The following is a 14,694-nucleotide window of genomic DNA, read 5'->3' on the forward strand; positions in this document are numbered from 1 at the left end:
TTCAGTAAATGCTGCAGTAAATGCACCGAACACTGGTCCATACATGAAATACATGTACATTTAGGAAATATAAATGTCTTTATTCATCATGAACTATGTTAAACTGTCAAAATCAAACTGTTAAAACTGAGACCTAACTGTGTAAAATAAGTCGTACATAGATCTGGTAAGGGCTGTCTAACAGGAGTACCACCATTCGACTCAGCTGTAATTGAAGCCATGTTGGAAGTGTAGTTTCAGGTGACATGCGAGTGTTGTGTACTACGTCATGCATGTTGTACTCAGGCACAAATATAGGTTGTAAATTTCTGTTTGTTGATTGCAGTCATGGTATGTTCCAAAACTAAAGGAAACATGGATCTTGATTTCTTACCCGAGTTTTAAAAATTACTAATGTAATAAAATAATGTGGACAGTCCGACACATAGATGTTTCTTTAAACATTTACAAACAATCAGTTTAGTACAAACGCACTGCCAATTCACGAATACTCATATATTGAATTACGGGATATACATGTTTAAGCAAATTGCTGCTGAGAGTAAATGAACAGTTAAAGAGTGGGTTGCCACTTCTGACTAGAATTGGGAAATTCAGAACTGTGGTACAGGTGGACTTTTAAGCTGGTCATATTACCTGTTATGACCAATTCAATTGACTCAAATAAGTAGAAACCAAAATACTTCCACACCAGACTTCTCACTTTTTCCTCGAAAACTTAACGTTATTTTGATCAGTCATAATTTTGCTGATATATTCTAATATTTTTTTTTAAGTATGAAGTTAATAAAGTGACTATTTAGTAGTTTTTACTCATCCTGTTGTGGACCTTCTCGCTAGCGGACAGGGCACATTTGGAATTACTGAGATTTTCATGGAATGTTCCATAACAAAAAAGATCCATATTCTTTTATATTTCAACATTTATAAACTACATTCAATTTAACTTTCATCTTTATTTGCCTTATCATTTCTTGGTACTTCTATCATCTAACATATCAATAGGTCACATTCTATTTTCACGACCATGTATCTGGTTTTAAATGCCAATGCAACATTTCAAAACTACCGACTGTAAACACGAACAACCAGTTGAAGACTGACGTAGGCATTGTTTCATTTTCACTTTCTGTCTCTTGTTCAAGGTATTTTTAACCAATTAATAAATGACAAATAAGGAACACTGTTTTCAGAAATTTGCTTTAATAAAAGTATGATTTCTGAAAATTACAGAGCTAGTAGTCATCCAGTAAAATGTTACTGGCACATTGCATTTTGTCTGCACAAGTCAACGCCACCCTGAAATGACTGGTGTCTGCGTAATCACCGAATGTAGGATGTCGACATAAATGAAGACATTGGGTGCAATGTTTTATGAGATATTGCGTTTACATAAGTTTGAAAAGTGGTCAAAGTGTCATGGTGATCTTGAAGATAAGGTCAAGGTCACCCAAATCAACCAGTGTCTGCATAATTCCCCATTGTAGACTGTCGCCAAATTTGAAGACATTGGGTACAAAAAAGAATCAGGACGTATGAACGGATGGAGGAATGCTGCTGAATGCACAGTCCCCCGTTTCTTTAGTTATATTAACAATTTAAAAAAAGAGCCAGCTTTGCCTCAAGTTGTGAACATGGGTAATCTGTTCATGATTGCTATAAAAATGAGTAAGTTGGTACGAGTGAGGGAGTGAGTTGAGTTTTAAGCCGCACTCAGCAATATTCCAGCTATATGGCGGCGGTCTGCAAATAATCAAGTCTGGACCAGACAATCCAGCGATCAACAGCATGAGTATCGAAAGTTGGTACGACATCTGATTAGTTCACTGAAATTAATGAAAACAAGCATTGTCACTAAGGTGACATAATCCCCCGCTGCAAATTATCAAATCAAACTTAACAAAATAAAATAATGAAAGTGAAGGTTGTAATTTAAGATGAAGTTAAATGTCAACAAAAACATGACCAGTCAACCTCTCTTGATATCTTGCTCTGTAGTTGTTCAAACAAACAAATATTTTCAAGACTCAATTTGACCTGGACATGAATGTCTTCGTGTATGAAATATGCAAAAAATAGTAATAAAGAAATTGCTTATTGAAAAACATTCAAGGGAAGTCTTGAAAGTCTATGAAGAAAATGCAGTGAACAGTTCTTGAGATATCTCGCTGACAATCTTAACATGCAGTTTAACATGCTGAAATCTTCAAAGTGTCGCCGTGACATTGAAAATTATGTGAAGGTCACCAAAATCAACTGGATGAAGCTTGGTGTCTAATATGAAGAAAATCCAGTGAACGGTTCTTGAGGTATCTTGCTGACAAGGGTAAAACGTTAAAGTCCCCTTGTGACCTTGAAATGAAGGTCAAGGTCACCGAACCTGACTGGGACCTTTCTTTTACTGTGATGAACCTAGGTACCAATATGAAAGAATCCAATCGGCGGTTCTTAAGATATTCCAATTTGTAAGTACGGACGTATGTACGTACAGACGGGGCCTAATACTATATCCCCCGCTTCGCGCTAAATGCGCGGCGGGGGATAAACAATAATCGATGTTTATTATGATATCTTGCCATAAACATGTATTACTTTGTACTTTGCAAGCAAACATCTTATCATGTTAATCGTACCCCAGTTGAGTAGATCGATGATCACTGGATTGTTTGGTCCATACTCAATTATTTACAGACCGCCACCATATAGCTGGAATATTGCTGAGTGCGGTGTAAAACTAAACCATCTCACACACTTTTCATGTTGAGTTCCTTTTTCATACCATTTGACAACTGGACTTCGTAGAAAGTGCAGTATCCGAGTAAAAGACTTGTATGACAATACTCTTGAAGATTAACTTCAATATGTATGAGTAACATTAGAATAAATAAAATCTACTAGTCTGTCTCAGTCATCTCATTTGTAACAAGGCAACAAAGTCATCAACATCCCCCGCAATGCTAAAATACTTCCCATGATGATGAATATGTCTACTACTTACGATTATGTCAAATGTTTTGGGGGGATACAGCAAAGTTGAAGGAGAGCATTGAAAGGTTTTAAGTTCTACTCCAGAAAGGAGCACCACCACCAAATTCAGTCCAAGCCAAACTTGTTGCCATGGAAATGCCAAAAATATGCCATTCAGAAATAAAATAAAAACCTACCAAAAGTTACCAGTTCCCTACTAGACCTATCCATGTGCCATGCCAAATTTGGTGAAGAAATATTGTACGGTTTTAAATTTCTGCTCTGGAAAAGAGCACTACCACCAAATTAAGTTGAAGTCAAACTTGTTGCCATGGAAATGCAAAAAATATTTTAAGCAAATTCCAAAACTACCAATAGGCACCAGTAAAAGAAATAGTAAACGGAAAAGATCTCTGGAAAAGATCAATGCCACCAAATTAAGTCTTAGTTAAACTTGTTGCCATGGAAACACAAAAAATAGTTTATTAGAGTTCCAAAACTACCAAAGGGCACCAGTACAGCACCAGATCTATTTATGTGCCAAATTTGGTGAAGAAATATTGAAGAGTTTTAAAGTTCTGCTCATGAAAAGACGAATGTATATGAATGTACATGAATGTACATGAATGTACAAGAATGTGCACGGATGGATGGACAAAGTCCATTTTAATACCCCCCGCAAAATGCGTTGAGGGGGATAAAAAGGCAACAATGCTGTCAAGTAAAACAAAATATGCTCTCACAAATTTTCCCAAATCATTCAATATACACTGGAACCAAAGAACACTGTGCAGGAAGAGAAATATAAAATTAATAACTTACCTCAGCCACTTTGATAAAGCGACCTCGTCTGTTCTGTTTGACATCCAGGTAAAATCTCTTTGACTGGATGTGTAAAGTTCTTGTGGCAAGTTCCTGCTCACCAGATCCTGAAATTGTATGGAAATATATTCAGACTTCAGAATAACAAAATAGTTATACGGTTCCTATATGACACCATGTGTATCCATCTTACAATATGCAAGCATTTTAACCTCCCTGCAATGCAATAATTCCATGTGTTATATATTTTCACTGTGATGATGCTATCCGTTTAATGCTATCACCCTGCTCCCATCATCTTGGGGGTAATGGACAACTTACTGGCAGTGAATGTTAACATAAAGGGTTCCTTAGTTCAGAATATTGGTAATTAGGGATGTCACGATACTTAAGTTTCATGAATCTATACGTATCACGATACCCATGTCACGATTCGATACATATCACGATACCATTTTTTGCGGCATTATTGCGTACATTTAGTCACATTTTGAACATTGATATTTCATATTTTATAATTCTCCACGAAAAGATCAACATTTTTATTCTCAGAGATTAAAAAGTTCTAATTTCCCATCTTTGTGCATGAAAAATAATCATTCATAACTGTCAGTGTCATAACATAAAAAAACATGATACAATTGCAAAATGAAACGATACATAAACATATTTAAACTGATACTTTCAAAACTAAATATCAATACTGTTTTGAATGTTTTGATACTTGTATCGTCTAAGAAAAAGTATTGATGTATCGAGGCAACCCTATTGGTAATGGTTCCCATGACTCAGAAAGTCACTAAAGTGCCAGAGCAGTAAAGTAGACTTGCAAAGAAGAATATGTTTTCTGTTTGAGACTCATATCAAAGAAAAGTAAGAAACACAAACCTATGTGTTTTCAACATGGGAAGGTTAGGATAGCTTTTTACTTGTTTATCATACAAATACTTCATGCAATACTTGTTTTTGTAGGTAAAAGGTAATACACGACTGAGGTTTTGGCTGACACAGTGAAACCTGGGGAAAGAATAGACTGGGCAAGTAAAAGTGAGTCCAAAACTTCACTAAAGAGGTCACTGCTGTGAAAATTTTTGAACTTTCTAATGAACCACATACCTTCAACCACTTCTGAGATCTAAAGGTTACACTGCCTCTCTAATCAAGCCTTTAACAGCAAAAAAGTAAAACTTTATACACTGGAAGAGGTCTGAACATGAACATGTGAACACTCCTTAGAGGTTACTATGAAATTCAAGCAATGTCCAAGATGATGGTCAATATCAATGATGGGTCCATTTATTTTCTGTCATATTTTGCCATAAACTATGGTCAAGATCATGCTTTTGAAAACATCACACAAAGAGAAAGGGTCAAGTTTCTTCATATTTGAAGACCACACTGTGTTTAAGATAATATTTTGTGAAGTAAACACTTTAAAATCAGTCTTGTCTGAAGATGTTCATGTAGCAATATGATCACAAGCAGCATGACTAACGAAACTTACAATACTGGACACAACCCGTAGGTTCCAAACTTGTCATGGCAGTACTGTATCAGAGAAATGGAATTCAGACCGAAAGAAAACACCAAAATGCTATCCAAAGAACACAAATTTGAATTTATTTAAGACACAATGATTCAGATGCCCACTCATAACAGCCCACATTGCTTTATCAAACAAATAGGACCACTTCTGTCAAATTTTGATCATGCATACAACAACTTTTCTGCTACAACAGAATTAATGCCCGCAAAAAACATAAACAGCTTAAACTTGTCTTCTGTAAAATGTTCAGTAGCTTTTAGTCTTTTGATCATGTTAATATTGACTATCAACTGAACTTATCCAGGCTTTGTCCCTGTGCTTAAAGTCTGGAATACAAAGAGTATCCAGATATTAATGACTGAGATATATAGTGAGGAGAGTGGTAAATATTCTTACATAGGTCCATGCAAAGCTATTCTTTGAAAAAATAATAATTTGTCATTATCATGTGTATTAACATTAACGCACTTCATTCAGGTGTAACAATTTGAGCACAACGGGATCTATACTGATGACAAGATATGAAGGAGCAGCTATAAATATGACGAAATGAAGCACATAAAATGTATATGCCTTCCTAGAAAACAGGAAACTCTTTCAGTGTTCGTCAATATAGCGAACAAAACAGATTTAGAGGGTCTCAAGGACTATTGGACCTCCATGTCCCTACTGGGCTAAATTTACTGTGTTTTCTTGTCAGTAAGGAAAGTCTTTGCAGGCTGGACATTCTCCCCTCCAGGTAGCACACTTAAAATGTGTGACAGAGGGCCAATTTGTAATATAATTGAGCTTTCTCATGAGTACATTGCACATTTTTTCATAACAACTTTTTAGAGCTAATTCTTGCTCCTTCATCAGGTGAACGCTTTCTCATATCTGGATTAACTTTGTGTTTAGAACAAATGCTTATATTTTTCACAAAACAAGTAAAACTGAATGGATTAGTCAGTTCTTTTATCTATATTTTTGGACCAAACATATGTAGGGATACTTTGTACTGTTAATCTGGAAAATGTACATTAATACAAGAAACAACTATCGATCTTGCATGTGTATTATGACAATACAAAAACAGAATTACTATAGACACCTCTCATGCACACCACTCGTTAAACCTGGCTAAACCTATACCTGAATGTCCCAAACTTTTGCACTGGAAAAATTATAAACTTTACGAAATCAGGGGACATCTAACAAAATCTATCCTTGTGTTTATTTCAGTGATGCAAAATGGCAAAAGTCTGCTGTCATTTGTCAGTTCATCAAATGTTAACGGCCCTAGGAAGGGGCCTAGCAGAAATTCTGACCTCCAGGAGGGTGGGAGGAAAGTATTTTGACATTGTTACCATTCAGGCCAGTACACATTTCAGTTTACGTAGCATTAAAAATGGTTATGCCCAAATGCAGGCAGCTTTAAATACACAGTTTACTGAGAAAGCGTAATCCAAAATATAGCATATGATACAGTGCAACTTTGAGACAAATAATCGGATGCCTGAGGGAAGTGACCTTGACCTTTAATTTCTGCCAAAACAGTAAAATTCACACAGAAAGTGAAAGCACATATTATGTTACATAAACTATCAGTTGTATACTGACATGCTGAATAAACTGTCAGTTGTATACTGACATGCTGAATAAACTGTCAGTTGTATACTGACATGCTGAATAAACTGTCAGTTGTATACTGACATGCTGGATAAATTGTCAGTTGTATACTGACATGCTGAATAAACTGTCAGTTGTATACTGACATGCTGAATAAACTATCAGTTGTATACTGACATGCTGAATAAACTGTCAGTTGTATACTGACATGCTGAATAAACTATCAGTTGTATACTGACATGCTGAATAAACTCTCAAAATTGCATTATGCACCTGTCTTTCAATGTTTCAACAATCTCGACAAATTCAAAGTTAAGAAGCAAGTACTATAAATGTATCATAACATCATGAATAAAAGCACACATGAAGATCCGGGTTAGAATTGATCTTCAGTAACCCATGCTTGTCGTAAAAGGCGACTAACTGGGTCGGGTGGTCAGACTAGCTGACTTGGTTGACACATGTCATTAAATCCCAATTGCATTTATGGATGCTCATGAAGTTGATAACTGGATTGTCCGTTCCCAACTCGATTATTTACAGATCGCCACCATATAGTTGCAATATTGCCGAGTGTGGTGTTTAAAGTTGAAATTTACTTTAAATGTTTTGTTGGAAAAAAAACATTCAAGAGAAGTCTTGAAAGTTTATGAAGAAATTCCAGTGAACAGTTCTTGAGATATCTCGCTGACAATCTTAACATGCAGGTTAACATGCTGAAATATTCAAAGTGGCGCTGTGACCTTGAAAATTATGTGAAGGTCACCATAATCGACTAGGTCCTGCGCCTTTCCTAGATGAAGCTTTGTGTCGAATATGAAGGAAATCCAGTGAACAGTTCTTGAGATATCTCGCTGACAAGGGTAAAACGTTTAAGTCCCCTTGTGACCTTGAAATGAAGGTCAAGGTCACCAAACCTGACTGGGACTGTACGCATACTGTAATGAACCCAGGTACTGAATATGAAAAGAATCTAGTCAACGGTTCTTAAGATATTCCAATTCATACGTACATAGTATGGACGGAGCCTAATACTATATCCCCTGCATCGCGCTAAACGTGCGGTGGGGGGTAATCAAAGGTCATTCAAAAAATGCTCATGTGATTGAGCACAATTTAACAAGAATCTATCAAAACACTGCACTAACGAAATAAAATAAGTTGCTATCTATAACAAGAAAAAATTGTGTCCAGGGACATGGATGCCCCCGCTGCTGTAGGAAGAGTTCCCTACACTGAGTGTGCTCTGGTGATTAATTTCTACTAAATAAATATCATGGTTGATCATAACATAAATATATCCAAAGTGTCCAAGGTAAATACTTATTTGTAAATGTATGTCACAATGAACTTACCACAGTACAATTAAACCTATATCATGAAGGTTCATGGTACAAGGGTAAATAAACTAGCAAAAGCAATATCACTGTGGAGGCAAGAGAAAGCGAACCAATTCAAGTTCAAACATCTGTAGAAGTGACAAAATTAAGAAACTGGATGCACACCTTAAGAGTCCCAATGAAACACACATAAATTAGAAGGCCAATTCTTGGAGCAGCTTTTGTGGAGAAGTGGATAGACTTCATCCCCTATAACACCATATTCAGACAGAAATTCAACAAAATTTATGCAAGTTCAAATGTCTCTTAACATACAAAAAAAATTTATAAAATACAAAAACAAAATATGAGATGCACACCTTTAGAGTCTCTATAAAAGACATATGTAAGCTAAATGAGTTTTGTGCAGTGGTTTTTGAGGAGAAGTGGATAAAGTACACCCCCTGTTGTATGGGACGAACTGGATGAATAGAACCAAATTCAACTAAGTTCAAACATCTGTAGAAGTGACAAAATTAAGAAATTGGATGAACAAGGTATGAGATGCACACCTTTAGAGTTCCAATGAAACACACGTAGAAGCTCAATCAATTCTGTTGAGCAGCTTTTGTGGAGAAGTGGATAGACTTCACCCCCTACAACACTATATTCAGAGAGAAATTCAACAAAATTTATCTAAGTTCAAACAGCATAAAAATTGGAAAAATAAATAAAATACAAAATCAAAATATGAGATGCACACCTTTAGAGTCCCTATAAAGCACATGTGTAATCTAAATGAATTCCATAAAGTAGTTTTTGAGGAGAAGTGGATAACGTACACCCCCTGTTGGATGGAACAAACACTGGCTGAATAGAACAAAATTCAACTAAGTTCAAACATCTTTAAAATTGACAAAATTAAGAAATTGAATAAAAAATTATGAAATGCACACCTTTAGAGTCTCTACAAAAGACATGTAGAAGTTCATTCAATTCTGTTGAGCAGTTTTTGTGGAGAAGTGGATAGACTTCATCCCCTATTACACTATCATCATAGAGAAATTCAGCAAAATGTACCTAAGTTCAAATGTCTCTAAACTTACAAAAACAACCAATAAAATAAAAAAAACAAAATATCAGATGCACACCATTAGAGTCCCAAGAAAGCCCATGTATAAGTTCATTGAATTCCACAGAGCGGTTATGGTGGAGAAGTGGATAGAATACATTCCCTGTTTCGTAGTACGGACGGACACTGAGGGTAACCCTATATGCCCCAGCCATATATGGCGGGGGCATAAAAAATATTATTATTGCACTTTACATCTTCTAAAAGTCCACTCAAACAAGTGTTTGCCACTGATATGTCAATGTCCCCGCCGCTAAAGAATGGAATATCTATATTTCCTACTTTTTATTTTTGGATCACGTACAAGATGTCAGCATAATCACCCAATGTAGGCTGTCAACATACTTGAAAACATTGGGTGCAATGTTTTATGAGATATCGCCTTTAAAAAGCGGTCAAAGTGTCATGGTGACCTTGAAAATAAGGTCAAGGTCACCCAAATCAACTGGTGTCTGCATAATCTCCCAATGTAGGCTGTCACCAAATTTGAAGACATTGGGTACAACAGTTCATGAGATATCGCGTTAACAAGAATCGGAACGTACGGACGGATGCCGCTGAATACATAGTCCCCCGTTCCACTTTGCGGCAGGGGACAATAAGGCTAAAGCTCCTGTTATTGTCTACCCAAGCTTTTTTCGTTCCCTATTTGAACTGATACGTTTGTTGTTGTTTTTTGTGAAAAGTAACAAATGTCCAGCATTGAGAGTGTTATTTTAGAGTAGAATCATGACAATGAGGGTGTGTGCATAGTCAACATTCTTGTAGTATCTACTTTCTTCCTTCATGAATGTATTAAAACTGTATATACATCCTAATGTTTGGTGAAATCATGAAAGTGATCAACACTCTGTCAAATCACTGTTGTTTCCCTCACCCAGATCCAAATCTAACCACAGATCACTAGAAACCAACTTATGCCGTAACATTCTGAACCATTTTATCATGAATGCAATAGTTTGGTTGGTATTGGATGATAATAAGTCCATCAAACATTTTGACAAATACCACAGTACCGTACAAAAATATATTTTAAATAATAATTTAGTTAAGAGAGACACAAAAAAGACAAAAGTTGCTGGACTTTCAAATTAGATTTTTTCATCAAACAGTATACACCAAATTGGAACCACAACATTTGTACAATAGATACATGCATAATGAAAACTGTAAATTTCACCATGGTGAATTCTTAAGAAATGTTAGTGATACCAGACTAGTGGGACTCACGTTTGCGAGAAAATTGCAAGTCCAAATTTCAATACTGCTGACATATAGTTCTGTGAAATCATATGTGAAGTGATCATTCCGATTCACGATTATTTACAGCAACCATGATCAGATTATCAACATATCACCTGAAAATGGTTACGAATGTGGTGAAGGGTTTTTGATGCCATGAAACTCCAAAGAGAAAATATTGGGGTTTTTATGTTACGGTCAATCCTTCTAAAGTGTTAACCATTCAAATATACCTTTCATTTTCATATCGAACAACAACTTTTGATGACTTATCTATGCAAGTTGTTGCAGATAAATGTCAAGATGTTTAACCAGAGCTACAGATAACGTTTTGGGTCAAGTCCTCGCTTGTGTTCATCTCAATTCGGTGTACTAATCATGCTAATTTTCCTTCGAGTAAGCAAATAAATTGTACCCACCTCACTCAAACTCAATTGAGTATTTGGCCATTTTCCATTAATTGTAAAAATATAATACAGTTCAAATGTTGGTTTACATTTTTGTTATTCATATTTGATCTGTAATATGTGAAACCAGTGTTTGCCATGACGCAGAAAACCTGCATATCTGACTCCCAAAATGTTCATGACTCCCTTTCATGACAAGGAGTCATGATGACTAGTAAATTTTTATGCATGGATGCATGCTTATGACACCAGGGGGTCATGATTACACCTAAATCTTTATGCCTAGGGCAAACACTGTGTGAAACTATAAGAAAGACCGCAAGTTGCCAAGTTCATGTGCTGAAATTGAACCTCTCAATAGACCTCAGTTATTTTATCTGTTTTTGTGTGCATGCATGCAAGATCCAATTTATTGAGCATTTACAAAAATTCAAGCGTACTTGTATGCAATCGACTTATTTGGATATTACGTTTTCATAAAAATATTTGCGTACTTTATGCAGATATCCAGCTGATCTGTACCTCTGTTAACACAACTCTAGTTGGGAATATAGTAACCTGTGTTTATAACAAACACACTTTCAAAGAAATGATAGATACAACAATTTCCTTATTTAGTCCAGACCATTTGCTCTGTCTTTATCTTACCAAATTGATGGATATAACACACAACTGGGAATACAACTGACAGACATGGTGAACTCACTTTGTGGTAGCTTGTGTTCTCTGTCAACTACAATGTTTATGTTTAAAACAATCTGTTATTCTTGTGTTGCTCACATGACGCCAATAAAAACTTTGGTGGTCAAGCTCAGTTGTTCAAAGAGGCAAGAAACAATTTAGGCAAGTGATTAAATATATTCAGTTTTGAAACCTTGTCCTTAATTTACTTTGAAGTGGGTATATTTACTATAATCTGTGACGATTAGAGTTAGTAAATTTAGTATTGATAAAGTTAAGATAGCAGACAAACCTCAAACTTGTCACAAATAGTGGAATGTACACCTGTATAAAGCTTTCAAGCTCAAATACAATACATGCTGAGCATTTGTATGGTGATGTATGAACTTAATGATTAAACTGTGTATTTTTATATATTCAGTTTAACCTAATGTGTCTAATTCATTGTATTGTGCAGTGTATTATGGATACTGATAATTCCACCAAACATGTTCATTATACCCATCCCATTAAGAAAGAAGTATAAACATGGAGGTGTTTCAAAATTATTTATAAATAATATATGCCAAAGTAACTAAAAACAGTTAATATATCCTTCTGTTTTATTATCTCACTAAGACAACATTTTCACGAGCACAGCCATAGTTAAAAAACACTAGATTGAAATTAAGCAATTAAGTCTTCATTACGTATTAGAAAACAAAGGCATAATGAATGGCCTTTCATATGAACAAAATCCAGTGGCTAAACCCCTAACACCATTCATTTGTATCTAAATGTTTTAATCTAGCTATTTGATTGGGCATTCAAATAATATTCCTGCTAAACCCATCATAAAACATCGTAAAAGAGGGCATATAAATGGTGTCATTTGCAGCATCAAATTTACTTAAATGAAGATGTTAACAACTAATTAATTTGGTCGTTCAGTTCCATGTATTTTGTGTACACACAATTTTGTAAAAATAATGAGCTGAAATGAAATATCAATGCACATATTGGTGTTCAAAATGGGTATGTGTAATTATGTTACATTTCCCCCATGTAACGATGACTTCTGTGTCTCGAAACCGCATATATATTTGTTTGGCTCAGTGAAGCACCAGGGAGGCATACCCAGGGAACCTGGCTTGCACATGCTGTTCATTATGAAACTATATAATGCTGGAGTTTTAGTATTGATGATTTAGAACATTATAACAAAAGTATTCTGATTTGGTTAAGATCATTTATCTTACATCAAAACTTTTCTTGACATAAACAGTAAATCATTCAATCACTGTACATACAGTTTTAAGAGTCACTGCCCAAAGCCAGTTCCTCATTCTGTTTTGAATGAAAAGTGCATATGATAAAGCGCACACTTGCGTTATTTATAAAGTCAAGACATGGTCACATGACTGGATGAAAGATGTCTGAGAGTCAAAATCTATTTAACGATCAACGGTTATTACCTGTAGGATATGGTCATGATTACTTTTGCAAGTGGAGCTGTCTCAGTGTCGGGCTAAGTATGAGAACCACTTCCAAAACTAATCCTGTCTTTGAGGACCATATCAAACTTCAAACAAAGACTCCTTTAAAATACATGGTCAACTTATTTCCACCCAATACGCAGAAGCATAGATGCTGAACGGTTTGTTTTTAATGGTTTTTTTGCAAGTTTGCTTCTATTTGATTATGTGCATTCAAAGTAACTACTGGAGGGTGAACAGTTGAAAACTGTTAGAGGATGACTGTTCAATATTCAGAGAACATCTATGTCAGTTACATTTGAGTAACTGGAGGTTTTCATTATGAGCTTGACCAATCTTCAACTAACATTCATCTGACTTTGTTTCAAAAAGTAAAATTAAAGGTCCTTGAAAGTTTGCTACAGTCATAGTTTGCTGTATTTCCATAATGTTGACTGCTTGCTATGTTTGGTGATTATGTCATGCATGAATATTGAGTTTTGGAATCTTCAAAATAATTGAATGCAAGAGAGTTAATTCTTTGTCGTTTTTCACATGAACCTATAACTCTCACTGAGTACCTGCAGGCTTTAAATAGTTTCTAAACATATTACCGGTAAAACATACACAATTTTAGAAGTTCAAACTCAGTCATATTTACTGTTATGTAAGAAACTTACTAGCACTACAGTACAAAAATTAGAATAGTTGGACATACAGTCAAATCCCGATGAGTCGAATCTCTGGGGACCAAGTAATAAATTCGACTTATCGATGTATTCGAGACATAGGTATGTCTATGAGGGTAGAAAAAAAGATGATCCAGTTCTTCTCGAGTCATCGTGTGTATTTATGAGTCGCATTCGTGTAACCAGTATTCAAATAATGACAACTAAAACAGGGAATGGTCGGGACCGACAGGTACTTCGAGTTATGCATAATATTCGAGACACTGGCATTCGACTCATCGGGATTTGACTGTATATTCCAGTAGGTTTTGTTATGGTTATTAACTTGGTTCTTAAATCTTTGTCGATTCACTACATGGGTACAATGTGTGAAGCCCATTTCTGATGTCCCCTGCTGTGATATTGCTGGAATATTCCTAAAAATGGTGTAAAACTGAACTCACTCACTTACATCTTTGTGTCCACAAACTAAACATAGTTCTACTATTGTTAAAGCATGCGGAACACAAACATTATCAGACAATCCACTAAACAGTAGACTTTAAAAAAGTACAACCATTTACATTATCATGGTGATAATTAAGACTACAAATTATTCTTAACTGAACTGTTTAATGGAAAAATTTAAGAAGAAATTTAAGTTGATAATTTCTTCATGTCTCTGCTTTTTCTCCATCTTTCAACAGAGTGGACTACAAAAAGTACAACCATTTATTAAATCTATAACAGATACACATCTATGCAGGTTTAATTACTGCTGACCATTTGGCATCAAGTGCTGTACCTTTGTTTATAATTTTTACAACTTCCTTATCTTTCTATAGTAT

At 35.3% G+C, this 14,694-nt stretch overlaps 1 protein-coding gene across 6 annotated transcripts in view; it reads right to left on the reverse strand.

The window, feature by feature from the left end:
* The window catches only part of LOC124270490 (transcriptional activator protein Pur-alpha-like), a 43,988-nt gene that overhangs the window by 17,289 nt on the left and 12,005 nt on the right, over nucleotides 1–14,694 (reverse strand). For all 6 annotated transcript variants that reach the window (XM_046705501.1, XM_046705498.1, XM_046705499.1 and 3 more), the window contains exon 2: nucleotides 3,790–3,896. In XM_046705501.1, the coding sequence (XP_046561457.1) occupies nucleotides 3,790–3,896 (107 nt within the window). The remainder of the gene's footprint in view (nucleotides 1–3,789; nucleotides 3,897–14,694) is intronic.

The sequence above is a fragment of the Haliotis rubra genome, unplaced genomic scaffold (assembly GCF_003918875.1).
Source record: "Haliotis rubra isolate DU_JTF1 unplaced genomic scaffold, ASM391887v1 Scf152, whole genome shotgun sequence".
NCBI lineage: Eukaryota > Metazoa > Mollusca > Gastropoda > Lepetellida > Haliotidae > Haliotis > Haliotis rubra.